Below are 23,382 nucleotides of genomic sequence, written 5' to 3'. Positions count from 1 at the left end.
TGCCCCACCTCCTGCCATCTACCACATTATGCCTTTTAGGGATACTTTTTTTAATCCCATTTCATAGAAATAAGAGAAAATGCCCTGTTTATAACAGAATTGCCTCAATACAGAACACATTAGTAAGAGAATGAGAATAAGAAAGTGTGAAGATTCTGTATGCAGATCTAGAGTTTTTCATAAAATGTCTAAAGATTTAGAAGTAATAAAACCACATTCCAGCTGTGAAAATAAGAATTTGACATTGGCTAGGGAGACCTCAATGGTGAACCAACAACCTCAATAACTACCTTAACACCTTTTATGTTTTATTTAATTGTTTTCTCTTCCATAGACCTTTTCTGAGGAAAGGTTTATCCAAGGAAAAATGACATCTAAATGTGACCTGATTCCTGCATAATAAAACCTTTTCTTTTTACTTTACTGAATTATTTCACTTTGTACTACGCATTTATTGATTTAAAAATATTCTTCATTAATTATTGGCTCATAAGTACCTTCTATAGTGAACTAATTTCTAATCATTGTATTGATAACGTTCAAACGTTAAGCGGAACCTTCGTCCCGGAGCCCCGATGGCGCTCAGAGGAGGGAGGGGGACATTTATCGCTGACGGACTGTCAAAATGACATAGTGGTAAACACAGTTAAGGTGAGTCTCGATTTGTCTGTTTTGCTGCTTGTGAACGGCGCCGGTTTCATCCTCACACACACGAAAACAACAGAAGAGATCCGCTGGCATGTGACGGTTAAGACTCGAGTGAGCGGACATTTTTTAAATCATGAATTAAAGTGACATTGATCAAGGATGGAGAGAGAGGGGCTAGCGTTAGCGGCTAGCTAACTAGCCCCCCTCCCCTCCGGCTGACATCACATTAGCTGAGGATAAAAACAACACGTATTCAGTCAACTTTAAGGCTAGTTAACCGTTTTAAAAGTATGCTGTTATATACAGGGTGCGCTTGTTGAATGGATGTGACGTATTAGCGGGCTAGCTTACGTAGCAGGTTAACGTAGCTACCCCGAAAGGCTGACCGTGGCTTCACCTCTGTGTTTACTGCGATGATGCTGACGGTGTGTTTACTGCTACAGCAAGAGACGTAAACAACAGCACCATTATTGCTGCTGCTAGCCTCATTACACTCCAGTAGCATCATATATGTGCATGTATTTATTTGTTTAACCCACTTTTGGTCAGGTTTGTTGTGCTTTTGTTTCCCCCTTTTTATTATCATCTTTAAATGACCACACAAAGGGACAAGTGCAATATCTATCTATCTATCTATCTATCTATCTATCTATCTATCTATCTATCTATCTATCTATCTATCTATCTATCTATCTTAATTCTTCTTGGGACTGTGTTTTAGCACATTGAGCTTAAACCCACAACCATTTAAAACCGCAGTCACAGTCCTTGTTTGTGTGCATGCACTTTGCCAATAAAGTTGTTTTTCATTGTGAGATAAGCTAACCTTATATAGTGATGCGTTGAATGTTGTGGTGCAAGCTTCTACTTTTATTTTGAAAGTTTAAAGTGCATTTGGATGTTTGCTGTGTGAGCCATATGAAGCAAAACAAATACACCTAACAAAACATCTGTCTATTATATGGGACCTTTACTGTGTATACAGATATACATATATGTCTGTCCAAAGTGTGAGTAACATTAACTAAGGCGTGTGTGAGTGAGTGTTGAATGGCAGTAATGGCAGTGCTCAGCAGCCTGCAAGGATGAATTAATAATTAATTAAGCAGCAAACCATAAGACAGAAGGTTCTGCATTAAAGAGAATATACACATTAAAATGTAGCCGAGGATTTTTCCTCAAAATGTGTTGATGCTTTGTTCTATTTAAGATCTATAACTGGGAGAGTATGGCATATTTATTGTTATACATGTTTTAGAGTTAGAACCTCACATTCAACTTTTAACAGACAGACGTTGTTTGAAGATTCTTTCCAGAAAGAAGCCTCACGACTTGAGGAGGAGACTCTATGTTATCTTCAGAGGCGAGGAGGGTCTAGACTTTGGCGGTTTAGCCCGAGAGTGGTTCTTCATGTTGTCCCATTTAACAAAACGTCAGCTCAGGCCACGATGTAATGCATGCGGGAAACTTTGGATAACAAAAATGACCACAGTCCCCTCACAGTGTTTTAGGTGAAATCATGATTTCAAAGCGACTTCTTTGTTCATTAGTTTATGTCATCAGCGGTTAAAAGTTATCTAATCTGTGTTTTCTCAACTAATGTTGGCTGTATTTGCTTGACGGCGCCAGTGAGTCAGCAGAAAGTCGCAGAGTCACTTGACGATGCTGAGATTAGGTCAGCGCTGTTTCTGCTAGCAGATGATGTCATGGTAAAATATACATGGTGTTGAATTAAAAATGGAATATAAAGTAGTAGTGTGAGCGTTGGAATAGATGATACGCTTTTTTATTTAGTATAGGAGTAGAATGACACACATACAAAAACAAACTGCTTTAAACATTTTTTTCATCTTATTTAATATCTTTTTAAATTAAAATTTCCTTTTCTTTTGTTTAACGTCTAGGTGGAAAATACATTTTAGATAAAACGTTACTTTTAAATGGAATTAGTTGTGATGGATATTGTAAAAATGATCAGGTCAGCAGTTTAATATTGGAACAGCTTGCCAGCAGTGTGTCCCGGTGCTGTGCAGTAACAGACTGTGCATAATGCATACAAGTTAATAAAACCCCAAATAAAGAGCATTTAAAATCACAGTGATATCTACGATAATCTATCTCCGACAACAAATCATCGTGGATAAATCGCGAATATTCAACGTGTCGCCTGACCGGCCCAGAAATTGAATTGCAGTGATGTAATGGCCTTTAAATAATTCATGTAGAAAAAGTAAAAGAGGCTGAGCTGTCTAGGGGAAGAAAAATCAATGAGGGCGAGAGAGCACAAATGTTAAAAGAAAGAGGTTTAAGGAGAGAGAGAGAGAGAGAGTGAGAAGAGACAGGCGGTCAGGCAGATGGATGGGAACCCCACCCAGGCCTCTTCCTCTCTGCCGGCTCAGTTCAGTGATAAGCAGCTGAAGAGGAAGTCAAGTATTATTTCATCAGTACGCGTGAGGGGGGATGATCGTCGTGGATTCGCTGAGGAGGAATCTGTGAAGCTGCGGTCTCAGCGTGATGAAGATGCTGTCGGTGTGTCGCTTGTCTGCTGCTTGAAGTTATTTGGAGGTTTCTCTTTTTGAATTTCGGAGCATTAATATGGCAACTGTTGTATATGTGTAGATATATATAGAGGGGTGACGTCGTCCTCCTGAGCAGAGAATGAAGTGGCCGCCCCTCTGTGTGTGTTGTGATCAGCTTCTCTGTGCTTTGTTTACATAGCCAGACTGGCTGCACGTGCCTTTTAGTGGATGTAAGCGTGTCTCTCTGGCTAGCTAATGGCTGCCGCTTTGCCCTGCGCTCATATGGCTAATAGGACAGCTGTTAGCACCGTTAGCTGCTAGCTGAATTTAGCACCTTTAAAGTAGAGGCTTCATTTTCCTCTTATCTAGCTTTTATCCTGGTACGACCTCTTTTTAGAGTTTAAAGAAGCGTTGGTTTATGTATATTTGAATCACACCTTTTTCCGTTCTGATTTTATTTGCTTGCTTCCTCTTAACCATTTCCTCTTTCTCTTACAGTAAAACCACAAACATCCTCCATCTGATGACGTCACAGCCACCTGATGGTTCAAAATTGCTGACCTCTGGAACACTCGGTGCGTGGAGCGATTTGACCTTTTTCTTTTCCTGCCCAAAGTGTATCTGGCTAAGTCACATAGTTTGCCACCCAAATTGGCTCCATTTTGGGAGTCCCAGGCTACTGCCAGTCCTGTTTAGCTCTGGCATGAAGCCGCATTAGCGTTCCCTCCCGAGAGAGGTAGTCGACTTTCCTTCCAGAGCTCGAGGCACACCACTCAAAAGGAAGACTGTAACCCTGGATGAAGGATCTGCCTTGAGGCGGGGAGCAGGACTTGGCTTCAGACAGCAGTTTGTGAAGCCCGGCAGGCCGCTCCCATCTCCCTTACCCCCTTTTCTTAACTTAGCATTTAGAGCAGCTGACAGCCAGTTTGGTTTGTTGGACATGTGGATGCTGCGAACAGGGTTTTGGAAAACCATCTAGTTGTGAGGCTTCTTGCTCAAGGGGGGAAGGGGCCCAGCCATGGAGGGTCTTGAGCAGCTTGACATGGTGGGCAATATCAGCCCGGCCCTTGAGGCCACTGAGGACTTTATCCACTGCATGGACGGGATACAAGGCCAAGGTCCGAGCCAAGCTCCAGCAGGGACCCTCCAGCCGTCCAGGCAGCCGAAGCAGCTGCAGGAGGTGTCCAGCGCCGCCCTGGGGAAGCTGAGCTCCAGCGGCGTGTGGGGCCTGCTGGCCCGAGAGCAGCCGGAGGTGGGGCCTCTTGGCCTGGCTTGGGCTGACAACTTCAGCGTGCTGGGGCTGGGGATGGGCCTGAGGCACGGCAAGAGAAGTCGAGCACGCTCCACCAACGACCTGGCGGCCCACACCAAGGAGTGCACCAACAACGCCGCCAACTCCTCGTCCAACTCGGCCTTCAAGAAGGGACACAACCGGTCCAGGTCAGACGTCAACTACCGGCCGTCTGCGTACACGGACAACGGACTGCCCACCGTCGACTGCAACACCCTCAAGAACATGATCCTCAACCGCCAGCCGGAGGGTGAGTTCACATACGCAGTGTGATATAATGTAGAACTCTTTCAGGTCTAGGATTTGGTGATCTTTGGGTTTTGGACAGACAACGCTGTGCTAGCGATCTGTCAATCACCAGGTAGCCCCACCCCCTACTCTTTTACCTTGCTTTCTGGTCTGGTGGACTCTAAATGGACCATAATGTACTAAATGAACATCATGCTGGATTGAAGAAGACTTGAAACTAGAGATTGAGACCATAAACTCATGTTTACAATGTTTACTGAGATAATACATCAAGAGAGAAGTAGGACCATTTTCTCATAGACTTCTATAGAACCAGAGAGGAGTCGCCCCCTGGTGGCCAGCAGAGAGAAGTAGGACCATTTTCTCATAGACTTCTATACAACCAGAGAGGAGTCGCCCCCTGGTGGCCAGCAGAGAGAAGTAGGACCATTTTCTCATAGACTTCTATACAACCAGAGAGGAGTCACCCCCTGGTGGCCAGCAGAGAGAAGTAGGACCATTTTCTCATAGACTTCTATACAACCAGAGAGGAGTCGCCCCCTAGTGGTGAGGAGAGAGAATGCAGGTTTAAGGCATTTGGGGCATTGGCTTCACTTTTCAGACCCGGAGGTTGCCGCCAGATTGAGGAAATTTAACCTCTATTTGCAAGGCTAAGTGGGAAATGAAATACATCCCATTTGGGTGGAGTGACCCTTTTTTAATTGAATTGGATTAGCCTAAACGGTCATTTGTGACACGGAGAGCTGTTTTGGCTCCGCAAAGATGATGTCATGTCTTCTGTCGACCATCAGTCCGGTCCCTACCTGTCAGAGACATGCACACCTCCTCCTCCACCTCCACCTCCTCCTCCTCCTCCTCCTCCTCCTCCTCCTCCTCCTCCTGCTCCTTTTGCTAGGATTTAGCATCCATTCACCAGAAAGCCTGCTCAGCCTTTGAGAGGTTTTCGGAGGACAGAAGTCTCCGACTATTTGTGCTGCAGATCGGGGCGTGCGCTGTACTCATGTTGAAGCATCCTCAGAGAAAGCAATAATGACAGAAGATGATGATAACTTGAAATGACACAGCTGTGCTATGACAGTCAGTATTTAGGCAGAGAGGCCACCACACACACACACACACACACACACACACACACACACACACACACACACACACACACACACACACACACACACAGACACACACCCACCATTTGTTTGTGTGTTTTGGCCATCTGAAGGCCTAAGGAGATCCTAAGGGATCCTGAGGGATAATAGCCTGTAATCCTGTCAGCAAATGGACTCAAATGAGGCGAAAGAAGAGGCAACCCAATTATCCGGCTCCCGATACTGGCAGGATTATTTAGTATTAGCATATGTGTGAAAAGGCATCAGGCTATTTAGTTTGGTCCAACGTGCAGTGAAAGGAGAGAAGCAGGAAAAGGACGGTAATAAGCAGAAGGCAGAGTGATTTAGCTCGGCCTCGCTAAGTCTCTTCATTCACATTGTTTGCCTTTCCATTAGTGACAGCTGGGGCTGTTTAGATGGTAAATGGAAATTATGATCATTATTATATATACACAATATACATGCATACATGGGACCAAAGGGCTGCTTTTCTTTTTTTTTTATTAAAGCTCTTTTATAACATCGCCCACTGAACTCCAAAGGCTGCATTCGTCCTGTTTGTATATTTTGATTCTTGGCAATAATCGGTTCATTCTTGGTGGCAGCTTTTGTTGTGAGCATTCCTAAATCATTTCAGAAAACGGCTGTTCGTGTTAGAATATGAACCTGTTAATCAAACATGAAAGAACTTGTGAGAAAAGTTATTTATCAGCAGGATTTAATACACCAGGCCCGTTTTACAGTACGTCCGATTACACAGTCTTACCACATGTTGAAGGATGATGAAAAATATAATTTTACATTCACTGTTGGGACTTTTGCTGAGGCAGTTATTATTCTATTTTATTATATTATAATGTACACAATTAGTCAATTAACAAAACCCACCTTTTTAAATTTACAAATGTTGTCTTTAGTATTTAGTAATCGGTATCGGCCCTGAAAAAGCCACGTCGTTCAACGTTCTCTAATCTGTTTTTTTTTAACTGCTGAATCAGTTTAACATCCTGGATAAATCCTTCAAATATGTATTATATACCAAAAAAAAAAAAAAACCTTTCCAAAAATCAGATAACATCTCTTTAGCGAGTGCAGTTAGTGACACTGTGGGCTCCATGTAGCTCTGACAGCTTGAGGGCGGGGCTTAGCGAAGGATCAATAATAGATTAATAAAACAAAATCCTTATGTGTATATGTCTTATCAGTAAGTGACTTTGTATTACATGCGACCACCTTAAGGGTCTTTGACCCGTCGTTGACTCGTCAGCTGTAGGTGATTAAAGCAGTACGATGAGTTTCCTCTTAATGAGTCATTTGGAAATAGCCGATGGTCGTGTTTCCCGAGCTAACAGTACGCTGAACGACTCACACTGTGCAAACAGTCAAGTGAAGTCTTAGTCATCCAAACACAGTTTCAGTTATTTCACTTATTCTTCCCCCACCGGATCGTTTCTTGCTTCTCAACAGTTTTTTTTCGGCTGCTTTTGAAATTCAAGGCTGCGTTTTCATCACGTTTTTTCACAAAATAAAAAAATAAATATTTTTTCTGCTGACTTTGAACGTATTCTGGCTTCCTCTGTGACACATCATCGGTGACACATATCCTTTTTTTGAGCCTTACTCAACTTTAGGGATTTACAACCGCATTCAGTCACAGATGACACACGCAGACGCGCTATAAGACGCCGACCTTGACTGACCTCTCGCCCAGTGCATGCTGGGGTATCTGCACCCCACTTTGACCCTGAATGGGGTCGGCTCTGTGTTTTAAAGTTGGTGCAGGTGCCTCCTCTCATTTGCAGTCCGTGTGGACTACTTCCTATCCGCGGCGTCGCTGTCAGATTGTGAAACGTCGGGTGATATTATGATTTGCGAGCTAATCAGCGGGTTTGGTTGCTTGTTTAAGCTCTTGATTGACTTGAGGGCAGCGGTACTCGGTAGTTACTTTCTTTGTAGCTGAAGGAAAAACACAAGTTAATTCTGGCTGAAGGCTTGTGTGTGTGTGTGTATTAGACTATTACCAATGTGATGTCAGAACCCACCAGGTGGAGATGAAGGCTAATTGTACAGAGCAGCTTTTTCCCCGCCACAATGCCTCGTTCTCATCTCGACCCCCCCAAGCGTGACGACTGCCAATCAAGTCGGCTAAAAAACGTATTTGCATATTCATTTGTCCCTTTTAGCAAAGCGGTTCGTTAACATGCGAAGTCCGAGACCCGGAGTGACACCGCGTCTACTGCTGTTTTCGTAAGATTGATGAGGCACTTGACTCGCCACCGGAGCCGTGAACGACTTGGCTTTTCCCTTTCGCCTTCCTTGAGTGATTAAGCCCGTTAAAGAAACAAAAAAAATGCAATATCTGCCGATTTAAACGGCTCCCGCTTGGGGATTTACAATTCAATCGGTTTGTGGGATTGGTTTAGCGGATGTTGTTTTTAAACAAACCTGTCTACGTGTCTATTCACCAAAGATATAAAGCTTAAAATGGGGCTAAATTAAGCTGAAACTCTAAATACTGTTTATATAGTGGGTCCGCCATGTTGTCGTGCAGACCGAATGTTTAGTGAGAATTATTATACCCTATATTTCCACTCAAAGTATCCCAAAATTCACCCTTTAAAACAACAACCGCCGTTATGTACCATCATAAATTCATAAATCATAAAAGGAAAGACGTCAGCCGGATTAGAGTAGTATAGTGTGAAAGTAATTTATTTAATGTGAGCCGTTTTATTCATATTTGTTCATCAATTTGGAAAAACGAATTTAGCCCACATTGGGAACAGGAGCGTAAACCTTTCACAATAAAAGCCCTAGACATGAACAGGAACTTAAATTCTCTCACAGCATTTTGATAAGAGGCAACTCAACAAAATAGCTTAAGATAAAATGAGATAATACTTTTATGATTCCCACAGAATAACAGCAACAAGAGGAAAGTGAAATAAAAAAAATACAATACATCCTTTTCCTCTTGGCTGTCATATGATCACTTTTTAAAGGCTTTTATTCAGGCAGGGCAGTGAATGCATCATAGCTCATAATAAAGGCCGGCCTGTTGTCTACCTGAGTCTGAACCCTCTTTAATCACGGGGAAAACACACCATAATCACCAGAGGAAACAAAAAAACATAAATGAGGGAAAAACAAACCTTGTGAGCAGCAGACAAAGAACAGAGAGAAAAAGGCAAAATGGGGGTGAGGCTGTGCATTCAGATTAAAACAGTTTTCCTCCTGAACAACACTGTTTCTTCCTGCCTCGGCGATAAGAAATGCTCTGATAGGAGCGCCGCCACACGGCTATCTCTTACCAAAACACCAACGCTCATGTCAGGGCGGCAGGGCTCCGATTACCTACCCTATCCTACATGTTTCCTACATGTAGGTTGAGGGTTCTTAGATAAGTTATAGGTGGAAGGATTCATCGTCATTGTTTTGCATGTAAAGCCATTTAAACAGCAGATTAACTGGTCCTCAGTAACCCTAATGTAAGTTAATTCTTCATGGTTCTTCATGGTTTTCTCCTGCAATGTGATTCTGATAAAGTTGATTTTCGTATTTTTTCTTTTTAATGGCTAATCCAACATGTGAATACATGAGTCAGGGCTTCATAGGCTCATGTCATGAACCCACGCTGCACTTAAATCAGCATGCACACAAATAATCCAGCAATAATCAGAGCAACAATATGAGACTGGATATTGAAAGTATAATTCCCGGTTCTGCCTGCATGAACAAGTGCGTGTGCATCACAGAATGCTCTCGTTTTTATTAGTATACGCCAAGTATACGTCAACACCCTCATAAAGCTATTATACAAGGATAATTGCAGTTATTACAGAATAGATATGTCAAGGAAACGCCAGAAGATACATTCTGTTGCACAAATTGCTGCTTGTATGTAGGTGGAAAACACCATTAGCTATTACTGAAACATCCAACAAACTACAGCTGCCAACATCCATTAAGGGTCAAAACCAGGGTTGCACGATATACGTTATATTTATTCAGAATAAAGCTCATGTTGTCTCCTCCTCTGTATCTCTGTCCAGCTGATAAAAGCAGCAGCAGCAGCGTGGTGAAGAAAGGTGCGATGGAGCAGCGCGAGGGCCCCCGGGGTCGCTGGACGCCGTGCCACGTGGAGCTGACGCCCTGCGAGCTCCGGCTCTACACGCTGGACAGCAGCGCCAACCGCCAACTGGGCACCGCCTACTCGCTGTCTCACTGCCAGAGCGTCATCTCTCCGGCACCCTGCGGCCAGCCGGGCCAGATCACGCAGCCCGCCGACCAGCGCACGCTCCAGGCCTTGTTCTTCAACAGCATGCGCCTCCAGCTGAGGGCGACCAACCAGTGGGAGGCCTCGGAGTGGAGGCGGCTGATGTGGGAGAAGGTGCAGGCGGCCAGACCGGCGAGGAAGGAGAACCACCAGCGTAAGGCCGGAGTGGAGAAGCAACAAGTGGTCAAGTTTCCTGCGCCCATGTCGCCGTCTTCGTCGATCCCCGATGGAGACACAGGGGATGCGTCGCTCGCCCTCCCTGGCGCCCCGAGCAGACCCACCACCCTGCCGCTGTTCACCCAACGGTGCCAGGATGTCCTCAAAGCCGGTCTGCTCCACCAGCTGGTGGATCAGAACAAGTGGCGAGCCTTCACCTTCGTCCTGACCCGATCGGCTCTCCGGGCCTTCCCCACCGAGGGCCGCGGGTCCGTGTCCCAGCCCGTGGTCCAGCTCTCCCTGGCCTCCTGCTTGACCGTGCGGCGAGACCAGGAGCCGGAGACCGGAGAGCCGGACTGCTTCCAGGTGGTGTTCCCCAAACAGGTGCTCAGACTCCGGGCGGACGATCGGCTCAAGGCCCAGGAGTGGGTGGAGGCCCTGCAGGAGGTGGTCGGGGCCCAGAGGCCCACCCAGGAAGAAGGAGCAGGGGAGTCGGGAGAAGGAGCTCCAGCGCTCCAGGGAGTGCTGTTGAGATCGAAACCGTCCAGGGAGAGGAGACAGCGGGAGGCGCAGAGGGCCAAACGGCAGTCAGTCACCACCAGTTTCCTCAGTATTCTCACCTGTCTGGCTGTGGAGAAAGGCCTGACTGCTCAGAGCTTCAGGTGTGCAGGTAAACGACCTACACACACACACACACACACACACACACACACACACACACACACACACACACACACACACACAACCGGTGATTGCATGACAATGAGAATCTTATTGTTTTGTGCAGTTGAGGGAGATTTACCCACAAAGGGGAGATGTCAGGTCTCCTTTTGATCACTAGATATTCTCCGAACACCAATCTGCTTTATTTGAACCGATGTTATGGAGGATGCTGCCTCTTAAATGTTTTTTCAGCACCTCGACCTTTTTCATTACGGCCTCTCTGCCTCTTTTATTATCGCCCGTTTTTGGACAGCCCCATAAACGGCAAGGCGGTGCCTTTACTCTCCCTGGGTGTGAAACGTTGGGCTTCCTCTCTCTCTCTCTCCCTCTTTTAGGAGAGCTTTGAATAATCGCCGGCCGCTCACCTCCCTTTTTTTTTTTTTTATTTGGAACAACTGGCTTATTAATGCTGGGGGCTGTTTGAAAGGCCAGCTGAAACAGGAACAAGAACGGAGGCCGTCTGGGGGCCACTGATGATAATTGGTCGGCTTAAAGCACCGGAGGAGAGAGGAGAGGAAAAAAAAAAATGGAGGAATGAATGAATGAATGAGAGCGAATGAAAGCGGCCTGGGGATGCTACAGTGGTCAGGCTTGATCGTGGTTGTTTGATTGAAGGGTTTCTGGGTGGAGGTGGACGGGAGGGACAGCTGGATACGTCCATTTTCTATACAGAGCACACCTCTGCTCGCTCAGTCCGTTTATTTCCCTCCTTTTCCTTCCTTTCTTTCTTTTTCCTTTCAACAATTCATTCAGTCTCACAGTTTTTACCCCCTTTTTGTCTCCCTCTGCCCCTCCTCTCATTTATTTGACTGTATCACTTTCTTAGTCTCCTGCGGTGTTTCATAGCAGGGCCTGGAGAGTAAAAAGAAGAAGCCTTTTACACCACTCCAATTCAAGGCCTTAACACTGCATTTAAGTCCACCAGTTATTGTTAGAGTTCTTGTGTTTTTATAGTTTTACAGACATGTCTAAAGCCTCAAGCACTCTGTCGGGGGAATGTAATACACCTGCCGGGCACGGCAAGGCATTAATTATACGTCAAGAGAACAACAATTCAGAGCTTTTCTCTGTTTCATATATTCTTAAATTAAATATATTTTTGGGGCTTTTGATCGAATCTCTATTGAGCTCTGGGAACTTATGACTTACATTTTTACTGACTTAATATTTAATAGAAAATAAACAATATACTATTTGTTCCGTGGGTCCTAAAGTCCCAAATTGTGAGCATCAGACAATTAATGAAATTAAAATGTAATAATATCAGCCATATTCTATCTATCTATCTATCTATCTATCTATCTATCTATCTATCTATCTATCTATCTATCTATCTATCTATCTATCTATCTATCTATCTATCTATCTATCTATCTATCTATCTACCTATGTATCTATCTATCTATCTATCTATCTATCTATCTATCTATCTATCTATCTATCTATCTATCTATCTATCTATCTATCTATCTATCTATCTATCTATCTATCCATCCATACATGCATACATCTTGGTATTTGAGTCGTCTAGACCTGATGCTGTCAAGATATTGATTTTAAAAAGGATTTTCTTCCCCTAGGAAACATTGTTCTCTCGCTGTGTACGGAGATCAGAACTGTGTCCATAGCAACGGTCTGTTATACATGCTGTTGCAGCCGGTCTGCTGTAATGAAATAACAGTCGAAACTGACCAATCGAAATAGATTATTCAACAATGATGATGTTGATGAATATTTAAAGAATTTGACCACTTTACAAAGTGTAGTGGGTCTAAAGGCCGTCGATGGTCTTGTTCTGTTTGTAAACAGTGATGATGTATTTTGTGGGCGGAGCCAAACAGCCGAAACAACCCCATACGACTAAATTCATAAAATAAAATATGAATCCTCTGTTGTTTACCTGAGTGAATATTGGATTATTCATATATGAAGCCACTTGGATATTCACTATGCTACTTTAGATCCGGACTGGTCTCTCTTTGAACCGTTTCAAGTCTGCCCTCTGCATATGCATGCTACCTCCGTCCATACATATCGCGTGATTAGGTTATTTAACATCAAAATGCCAAATGTATTCAGCTAATTTACACATCGCTGCGTTTTATGATTCCCTTTTGAAGGAAACGGTTAGTGTTCGTTTGAAGACCGTGACTCGCCATCAGCCCCCCGCAACACACACACACACACACACACACACGCACACACACACACCGTGCAGAGTGTGTCCTCGGGTTTGGTGACCCCTGTCGTTGCACCGGAGCACATTCTCAGGCCCCCGGCGGACCATGTGAATCTGGTGGACGGGAGGGGCTTCGGGTGAAGTGGAAACCGGTAGATATGAGGGAATCGGGGAAGTAGGAGGTGGGCTCACATCAAAGATGTCTCTCTCTCTCTCTCTCTCACACACACACACACACACACACACACACACACACACACACACACACACACACTATCTTGCTCATAGTCCACTCCATTTGCGCACATTTTCATTCGAGTGTTTGGTGTGAGTGTGAATGAGACACATCAAAGCTTTAAGCTTCTCCCATCTTTTCAGTTTTAATTCACACACATGTACATAACACACACGCACACACGCACACACACACACACACACACACACACACACACACACACACACACATACACACACACACACACCAGTGTCTCTCAGAGGTGTGATGGTTTAAAACCAGCGGCGGCCAGATGAAAGCATGAGCCCCCTTTTTTTTGTTGCCCTGATGTCATCTCCCTCTCCCTCTCTCTCTCTCTCTGTCTCTCTCTCTCTCTCTCTCTCTCTCTCTGTCTCTCTCTCTCTCTCTCTCTCTCTCTCTCTGTCTCTCTCTCTCTCTCTCTCGCCCCCCGGCTGGTCAAAGTGACCCTCTCTCACTACAGAGGGACGCCGTACAATCGGTAGACCTTTTGAGCTACGTTTGAATTCCCATTCATCTCTCTCTCTCTCCGTCCCAGAAAGAAAGGATCAGAGACGAGTAGAGGAAGCAGCGCTGATAATGGAGAACGTAGTTCCTAGTATTAATAGTTGGACTACAAATCAAGGAAGTAGCGTTCGTGAGGGCTGTAGTAGTAAAAATGTATCGTGTGGGATTATATTATACTGATATTTTGTTGCCCTTTTATTTACTTACATTAAGTAGAATATTAGAAACACTTCTATGCAACCCCATCATAGACTATAATAATAATAATAATTACCATATAATCATTACCACCTCTTGTGTCTCGATTGTGGTGAATTTTCATTATCGGGATAATCATAATATCGTCGTGAGTGAAAAAACTGTTTAGTTCACTGGGAAGTGGATAATAGAGTAGTATTATGAAATGAGTATTATGAAATTGAAAAAAGATAACAGACTTACACAATGTTGCCATGTATTATTGATTATTAATTTATTTAATAAATGTTTGAGTATTTGTTTTTCACTTAAAAAGGATGTTCATTAAAAAGAAAGACGTTTTATTTCAGTGATGCAATAATAATAATAAAAAGACATCGTAACAAAAAGTTGAAAAAAAGAGTTTCAAGTGTATTTTGATAATTATCGTGATTAACAATTATTTTAGTCATGGTTTTTTGTGCCGTGAAATCTTCACACTGTTCCACGTCTTCATGTAAGCTTAACTGTTAAAAATATAACGTGTACACGTGGAGACTCACGGTTGGTTGTTGGTTCACTCCCGTCTCTGCAGAGGCCTCTTTGGGTTGTTTTGCTGAATGTAAAGGTCAACATCAGATTTATGGGCTTGGTTGTAGGGTCATTCCATGTCATTTCATCAAATTTCTGAAAATCTTCCCACCTGACCATCTCAGAATGTCCTGAAAAAATTCAAGTACAAAGACACACTTGTTAATAGGACAAATCCAAAATATTAGGTCTCTACTGTCAATAGTTTTCTCATGAAACGTCATTGAATGAAGGGTAGTTTAGATGGTTTTTGGCATCATGCTCTGAAAAGCCATTTTTAAACAGCAATATCTGGAAAACCATCTCACCTTTGGCCTTCAAAATTTTTACAGAGTATATCTGTTACTAATAGCCTCCAGACATGGAATATCAGGGGTGTAGCTCAATGATAACCTAGTATGGTAGGTACTTAAAATGTGGCTTGTTGAAATAAAGTAGTACATTTGAAGAGTGGCTGAGCTCCCATTTTTGCAGATAAAAGACTTCTATCACTTCTGCCTCTATCTCTGGTGTTAGCTTAAACATTCTACAAAATATGGTTTCTCTTAGATTATTAGTTTCACAGATATTAAGGCTCAAAAATGGAAGTAAACACATCTTTGCCCAACTTCAGAGTCATATTCCAAAAAACTGACAACACATATCAGGTCCAAACTTACTTTTTTTTAAAGATCATATTCTTGTTAAAATCATATTAAAAAATTGGGAGGGTGTTTTGCCTCATTTTGTCGCAGTGATTTTTTAAAATCCTGATATTGGTGGGGTTTTTGTGGCTGGTTTTGGTACTGCAAAATGTAGCACAGTTGTAGTTACAGAGGCAATAAGTCCTTGAATGTGAGTTAAACATGGTGAAAGCAGCTTTTAATGTCTTAAACCATGAACAAACATAGCATAATATTGAAGAGTGTACATTTTGTCATACTTTAAGTATATAAATTACACAACCAAATCAAATAATCTTAATTTGAGCATAAAGATTTTACATTACAATAGAAAAGTCTCCAAAGTTTGATATTGAATAACAGTTTGTCTCTATGCTCACTATGAGACAATATGTGAGTTGTGTGTATGATCAGAAATGGTGGATAGGAAGTATCAGAGATGTTTCAGATGAAGATGAAGATGTACTGGTTCAGTTCATGCACCCACATGGCCCTGCCAAGAGTTTCTACTGGCCAAGAAGAGAAGATGTGCAATGTCCCACTGCAGCATAGAATTGCCAGATTTGACGTTCCCTCTACAGAAACTGGGTGCATGTATGCCATCAAAAAAGATGAGCACAACAGAGCAGAGATGTATATTAGACAATTTGTAAAGTCACTGCCAAATTATTGAATGTGACGAAGGAATTGGATCTAAAAGATGAAAAATGTATGATCCCTCACAGTGAGCATAGAGACAAACTGTTATTCAATATCAAACTTTGGAGACTTTTCTATTGTAATGTAAAATCTTTATGCTCAAATTAAGATTATTATTTGATTTGGTTGTGTAATGTATGTACTTAAAGTATGACAAAATGTACACTCTTCAATATTATACTATATTTGTTCATAAGACATTAAAAGCTGCTTTCACCATGTTTAACTCACATCCAAGGACTTATTGCCTCTATAACTACAACTGTGCTACAATTTAATGTTTTCGTGAGGCTAAATTTATCAGTAGCATTTAGTCACATGTAAGTCTTTGGTAAATGGTAAAAAACACAATTGAATTGCCCTGCTGTGATGTTTACTAGTGGGCTGTTAGGACATGCAGTACCAAAACCGGCCACAAAAACCCCACCAATATCAGGATTTTAAAAAATCACTGTGACAAATTGAGGCAAAACACCCTCCCAATTTTTTAATATGATTTTAACAAGAATGTGATCTTTCAAAAAAAGTAAGTTTGGACCTGATATGTGTTGTCAGTTTTTTGGAATATGACTCTGAAGTTGGGCAAAGATGTGTTTACTTCCATTTTTGAGCCTTAATATCTGTGAAACTAATAATCTAAGAGAAACCATATTTTGTAGAATGTTTAAGCTAACCCCAGAGATAGAGGCAGAAGTGATAGAAGTCTTTTATCTGTAAAAATGGGAGCTCAGCCACTCTTCAAATGTACTACTTTATTTCAACAAGCCACATTTTAAGTACCTACCATACTAGGTTATCATTGAGCTACACCCCTGATATTTCATGTCTGGAGGCTATTAGTAACAGATATACACTGTAGAAAGTTTGAAGGCCACAGGTGAGATAGTTTTCCAGATATTGCTGTTTAAAAATGGCTTTTCAGAGCATGATGCCAAAAACTGTCTAAACTACCCTTCATTCAATGATGTTTCATGAGAAAACTATTGACAGTAGAGACCTAATATTTTGGATTTGTCCTATTAACAAGTGTGTCTTTGTACTTGAATTTTTTCAGGACATTCTGAGATGGTCAGGTGGGAGGCATTTGATGAAATGACACGGAATGACCCTGTATTATTTTCCTTCCATAGAGATATATCTTTTTTTTTTTAATCGTACCGAACTCTGACTGCCTCAACATTTACCTCCATGTGGCGTGGGTGTGTCCTCCTCTTGTCTTGTGATATAGAATTTGGGGTTAAGGTTAAAGATTATTATTTACGTTGCCAATGTTTTCAGGCTGCGTACGTATGTTTCCCGACAGCCGCGGGCCCAAACACCGAGGCCACAGTTGGCCAGAAGAGGCGGCCTGGTGGTCAGCGCTTTCCTCGAAGTGACACAGCGTTTGACCGTCGCCTCCCCCCGCCGCTGCTGGCTCCCGACCAGTGGACTGTGGTTTTATTTTGAAAGAGCACGAACCCCGACGGCATGAGCTCACTGCTGTAATTAGCAAGCTGAGTTACACATATGTATTCGATCACGGCTCCTCCAATAAGATAAGACTTTGTTGTTTTTCCATCTTATCCAGAAACAAAAAAACAAATATTCTTTGTTTAAAAAGGGATGAGAATGGATTGATTTATGGATCACCGTCACGTTTTGGCGTGCGGCTCTTGTGCATTAAGGATAAAGTGAAAGTGGCAGAAAAGTCTTGTAATCAGACGGCGATCGGAACAGCAGGACCACATCTGGAGGTGGTCTGACTCACGTCATGATCGAATGTCTGACGAGCTGTTTTCTTTCTCACGAGAAAAACATTTAAGTTATCACGAAACGAGGGACCCTCCCCCAGGCTGAGTAAAGCCCATCCAGCAGCATTCGCAACATCCTCAAGGGACCAATGTGAGGCAAGACGAGGGTCACGTGACTGAGGCGGGCCGCTGAGTTAGCTTATCTGTACAAATACGATTTTGCATAAAGTAGCTTCCCTTTGACCGATGGGACACATCTTTATTGACGATTGACCCATTATTTTGACATGGTGTGATTGGATGAAGATGTGGGCAAAATCAAGTCTTGTAAATAGACACAAACTGAACGTGTCCTCTTTGGTGGATAACATAGACTGTATATAAGAACCTGGAGTTTGGCATTTTGTCCGTCGCCATCTTAATTTTTTTGCAACCAGTGAAGGAAGTGACCATATTTGGACTGCCAAGGAGCCTTTCTGCATCTGGATCCATCTGGATTCTGGATCTGTGAACAAAGTTAGCTTCTAGTCGGCAGAGTAATATCACAATCGATAAAATCAAGTCAAGGCGACACTTGGTGTTTACCTGAATGTCAACCTGCCCGATTGGACAACTCCACTTGTCCCGTTGCCTACATGTGAATGTTTATAGATGCTGACTGAAGCCTAAAGGATAAATGGATGAAGCAGAAATCCAGTCGTCAGATTCTCATCCGTGATAGAGAAGTAGTTGACCTAAGTTCTCTTCGTTCATTGTCTGCCTTCCGTCTGTCCTCGTTTGATCTCGCTCTCCTCTTTCATGCGGTTCCTTCCTTCTTCTCATCTCTCAATGGCCTTTTTTCTCCTCATTCTGTCTTCCTTCTGTTTCCCCCTTTTTGTGCATCTGTGTAGTTTCTTTGCGTCGAAGCACCACTTCACCAACAGGCCGACACACGCCTTCCTCTTGTTTTCTGCAGACTTCCGCTCCTCTGTTGTTTTTTTTTTTTTTTTCCTCCAAAAACCGAGATGGCAATCTTGCGTTTCTTTTCCTTCTCCACCTCGCCTCGCTTTCTGTTTTCCTTCCAGGCTCCGTGGTCCTCCGAGATCTGGCTGGATAGGGGACACCTGTCGCAGTGCTGCAGCGCTCAGCTGTTTGTGTGTGTGTGTGTGTGTGTGTGTGTGTATGTGTGTGTGAGATCTTAGACCAGGTCCGGGTGTTTGGGCGAGGAACAAACTTTAAAGGGTTGAGGAGACAAAGCAGGCAGTGGGGCATCTTTCAGGCTGAATAGAGCTGAGGATCTCTTTGGGGCCTTTTAGGTCTACAAAACACTTTCCCATTGAAGTCTGCCATGTTGTGACTACCGGAAGAACTCCGTTATCTGAGGGATTGCTTCAAGGGAAGGGCAAGTAGATTCAGGCAAACATGGATATTAATAGTAGGAGGTGAACTGAACGAGAAGATGAAGCTTTGGACATGCTGAAGGACGAACCTGTGCATCCATTTCCTGCGTCTCAACACATCATGATTAAAAGTGTAGAAAAGTCAAGTTAAGCATATTTTGATAATTATCGAGATAATATTTTGACCAGGATGATCATGACGTGACGTCTTTACATCGTTCTGTGTCTACACACCACAAACCAAATGATTGGTTTTTACGATGATGCACGATGCTTTCTATCCCAACTGCAAATCTTGAACACAAGTCAGAAATAACACCTTGATATCACCATAAACACCTCCGTTTAAGGATTTATCTTCACTTCTGTTATCAGTTCAATAAAATCTGATTTCTGTCCGGTTCCAATGGGCCATAATAAAACATATTATCTTATTGAGGGGGTCAGAGTGCCTTTTCAAACTTGGACTATCTTGTTTATTATCGACAGGTTTACTTGGCTGGATTAGGGTGGTATTTAGTGAGGGGCAATAAACTGACACATATTAACGTCAAGTTATTTGTTCTTCAACCCTTACAATGCTCTCCTGATCTTGGCTCCAGCAGATTGGATGACTTGTGCAACACCTCAGCACCCATAAATGGACATTAAGTTCCCTCCAGTCAAACAACTCAAATTGCTTAGCCATTTTCTCTAAAACAGATACCCGTCTGCGCTTTATAAATGACCATATAAATGCATTTAGGAGAAGTTAACGGGTTCTCTTTGTTCCCTCTCATTAGTTAAACAAATGTTAGCTTTTAATGTTAGATTCAATGTTATAAGTAGGCTACAAATATTAGAACAATACCAACATTCAGGCTCCCTCGTGTTGCTCAGAGAACTGCAGATATTAATGTTAAATTAAAGATTTCCTTGGCGACCCTAATAAAAAGCCCTGTCCGACCCAGTCTTTGGGAACACTGCTGTAGTGTTTCATATCGCATCATTTATGTGTTTTGTAATAAGCTCAAAATCAATAATTTTCTCTTCAGGGTGTCAGCGTCCAGTCGGCCACTCCAGAGGAAAGGCGAAGGTGTGCTACTACAGCGGCTGGTATTACTGCCAGAGCTGCCATCAGGACAACTCCTTCCTCATCCCGGCACGTCTGCTGCACAACTGGGACACCAGCAAGCACAAGGTGGGAAACACACAACTATATGAACAATACCCACCGCTCAACACATTCTCCTTCTTCTTTAGTCACATTTTAGTCTTTTTTTCTTCAAATTAATAAAAAAATAAAGGCTAAATATTTTGCTTAACAAGGTACCTAAAATATTTTCTAAGGCTACATTCACTTTCAAGGTGAAATCAGGTAAAATCCTGTCTATGAGTGTGGTAAACCGCTGTGCGGTGTTTAAGCATCAGATATAGACAGAAACCTTTCATTCTGTAAAGTGAAGCCGAAGCTGAAGTGCCATAAACTTACATTCTCTCTTCTGGCCACCAGGGGGCGACTCCTCTCTGGTTGTATAGAAGTCTATGAGAAAATGGTCCTACTTCTCTCTGCTGGCCACCAGGGGGCGACTCCTCTCTGGTTGTATAGAAGTCTATGAGAAAATGGTCCTACTTCTCTCTGCTGGCCACCAGGGGGCGACTCCTCTCTGGTTGTATAGAAGTCTATGAGAAAATGGTCCTACTTCTCTCTGCTGGCCACCAGGGGGCGACTCCTCTCTGGTTGTATAGAAGTCTATGAGAAAATGGTCCTACTTCTCTCTGCTGGCCACCAGGGGGCGACTCCTCTCTGGTTGTATAGAAGTCTATGAGAAAATGGTCCTACTTCTCTCTGCTGGCCACCAGGGGGCGACTCCTCTCTGGTTGTATAGAAGTCTATGAGAAAATGGTCCTACTTCTCTCTGCTGGCCACCAGGGGGCGACTCCTCTCTGGTTGTATAGAAGTCTATGAGAAAATGGTCCTACTTCTCTCTGCTGGCCACCAGGGGGCGACTCCTCTCTGGTTGTATAGAAGTCTATGAGAAAATGGTCCTACTTCTCTCTTGATGTATTATCTCAGTAAACATTGTAAACATGAGTTTATGGTCTCAATCTCTAGTTTCAAGTCTTCTTCAATCCAGCATGATGTTCATTTAGTACATTATGGTCCATTTAGAGTCCACCAGACCAGAAAGCAGGGGATGCTTTAGGGGGCGGGGCTTACCTGCTGATTGACAGGGCGCTACCACGCTACCAATGCTAGTTAGCTACTAAGATGACTGGTGGCGGTGTGTCATGTGTGCAGGTGTCCAAACAGGCCAAGGAGTTCCTGGAGTTCGTGTATGAGGAGCCTCTGCTGGACGTCCAGCAGCTCAACCCTTGCCTCTACGAACACTGCGAGCCTCTCAGCACGGTGCTGCGTCTGCGGCAGCAGCTCCAGTCACTGCGGGCCTACCTGTTCAGCTGCCGAGCAACCGTCGCCGAGGACCTCAGGCGAAGGTATGTCGCGAAAGCAGGTTAAAGGTCATTTTATATCGCAGGTATACTACGAACCCCTCAGGGGGATTCAGACCATCAGCTGGATCCGACACAGAGAACAGCACAACCTAGACAGCACCTACAAAAAAATCATTAAATGGGAAAGAAAATGAACTAAAATAAGCATAATAAACACCCCCAAAATGGCCTTCAAGCTAACAGGTGAGAGGTCGGATGTGATCAGGAACATTTAATGACAGCAGGAGTTCAGGTTTCATCCGAATCGCACAAAAACACACCTAACAAAACTGTCCAGAACCGTAAACAAGGAGATATGTGTGTCATCAGGCTGGCTGATAATGTTTGTTCCATCCCTCCTGGTGATTGATTGATGACACAGACTGTTAAAATCTCCCCGTCTGATCCGTGTTTACATGTGCGTGTCAGAGTGCATGCCTGTATGTTGCCATAACTTTTATCTGCATGCATTTCTGTGTGTGTGTGTGTGTGTGTGTGTGTGTATATGCTGCATATACATTAAAGATGTGTGTCTGTGTGTGATGTGTCGGGGGTGGGGTGGTCTGTTTATCTGAGTGGGGGTCCCACTCTGAAAGCCTTGTCTGTGGGCTGATGGATGATCCCTGCCCCGCTCCAGGTCGCTAATACACTCCGATCCGACTGTTTCTAAAGAAAAATCCTCCACCTCAGCAGACGGGCTGGAATCTGATTCATACTCGTTTACAAAGAGCAGCTTTCTGCTGCTGAGCACCGACGGTCGGGAGCAAACTCCACAGCACATATCAGACAAGTAAACTTCTGTTTATGGTTTTCAGATAGAATAGAATTGCTTTTAATTAATTCCCACTTCTTTTGTTTCTACTCACTTTTACTGTTTTTCAATATTTACTATATTTCTCTTACGTATCTTAAAAATCTATTTTTATCATGATTAACTTAAAAGTGCAGACGTTCTCTCCTCAAGTACACATACGGATTCACTTTACTCAAGTAAAAAAGTAAAGCAAAAAGTATCCATATGAAGGACATTTCAAATGTAGGGAGTAAAACAAGTAAATCACAGATACATGAAAATTCTTTCTTCTTTACTTTACTTTACTTTGTTACGAATTTCCCCTAGGGGATCAATGACGTATCTATCTATCCATCTATCTATCCATCCATCCATCTTTTTCTATTACAGTAAGGAAAATCAAAATAGTGTATTTTATTTTTCATTTTCAAGTGTGGCCTATATTTAAATCTCTATATTACGTTGTACTATTTCTGGTATTTGAGTCTTCCTTCAGAGCTATAAGTAAATATGTTATTATTTCACTAATTTGTCCAGCAGAGTGTACGTTACAGACCAAAGACTAACCGATGAAGAGCATCAGTCGGCTGCAGAATAACACACACCGACTCTAAACATGAGCTTAAAGATTGGTCTTCATTGACGGTTTATAATCTCCCCCTCTCAAATGTTTTGCCAAGTAGCTTCGAACCAAAACTACCGGTATTTTATCAGCCTTTAAAAAACCCCTCATATTATTGGTCCTCTGTTGCAACGCGGAGACGAGCAGCATCATGTCGTTCTGTGTTTACTTCTGTCCCATTAGCTAGCGCCGGCTAGTGCCCCGCCACTTCCAAACACTGCAGGATTGATGAGGGCCGTGGCGCTAAAACCTTCCCCTGGTCATCCGTCTCCTTCAGGGCGGCGAACTGAAGAGAGATGTCTGCTGCGAACTCGCAGAGAGACGTGGAAACACCATCACACAGCCGGAGG

At 43.1% G+C, this 23,382-nt stretch overlaps 1 protein-coding gene across 3 annotated transcripts in view; it reads left to right on the top strand.

Annotated features, from left to right (window-relative positions):
* Positions 1-596: 596 nt before the first annotated feature.
* The window catches only part of plekhm3 (pleckstrin homology domain containing, family M, member 3), a 38,163-nt gene continuing 15,377 nt past the window's right edge, over positions 597-23,382 (top strand). Inside the window, exons 1-5 of one of the 3 annotated variants that reach the window (XM_084023034.1) lie at positions 597-651; positions 3,666-4,708; positions 9,866-10,915; positions 20,180-20,325; positions 21,427-21,620. In XM_084023034.1, coding sequence (XP_083879160.1) covers positions 4,186-4,708; positions 9,866-10,915; positions 20,180-20,325; positions 21,427-21,620 — 1,913 coding nt within the window. In that variant the 5' untranslated portion in view covers positions 597-651; positions 3,666-4,185. Of the gene's footprint in view, positions 652-3,095; positions 3,214-3,665; positions 4,709-9,865; positions 10,916-20,179; positions 20,326-21,426; positions 21,621-23,382 lie in introns of those variants that run through there. The other 2 variants (XM_084023032.1, XM_084023033.1) reach the window with 2 other exon arrangements.

The sequence above is a fragment of the Eutrigla gurnardus genome (genome assembly GCF_963514095.1).
Source record: "Eutrigla gurnardus genome assembly, chromosome: 12".
NCBI classification, from domain to species: Eukaryota; Metazoa; Chordata; class Actinopteri; order Perciformes; family Triglidae; genus Eutrigla; species Eutrigla gurnardus.
The sequence above is the reverse complement of the archived record's forward strand: the minus strand, read 5'-3'. Positions and strand labels throughout refer to the sequence as shown.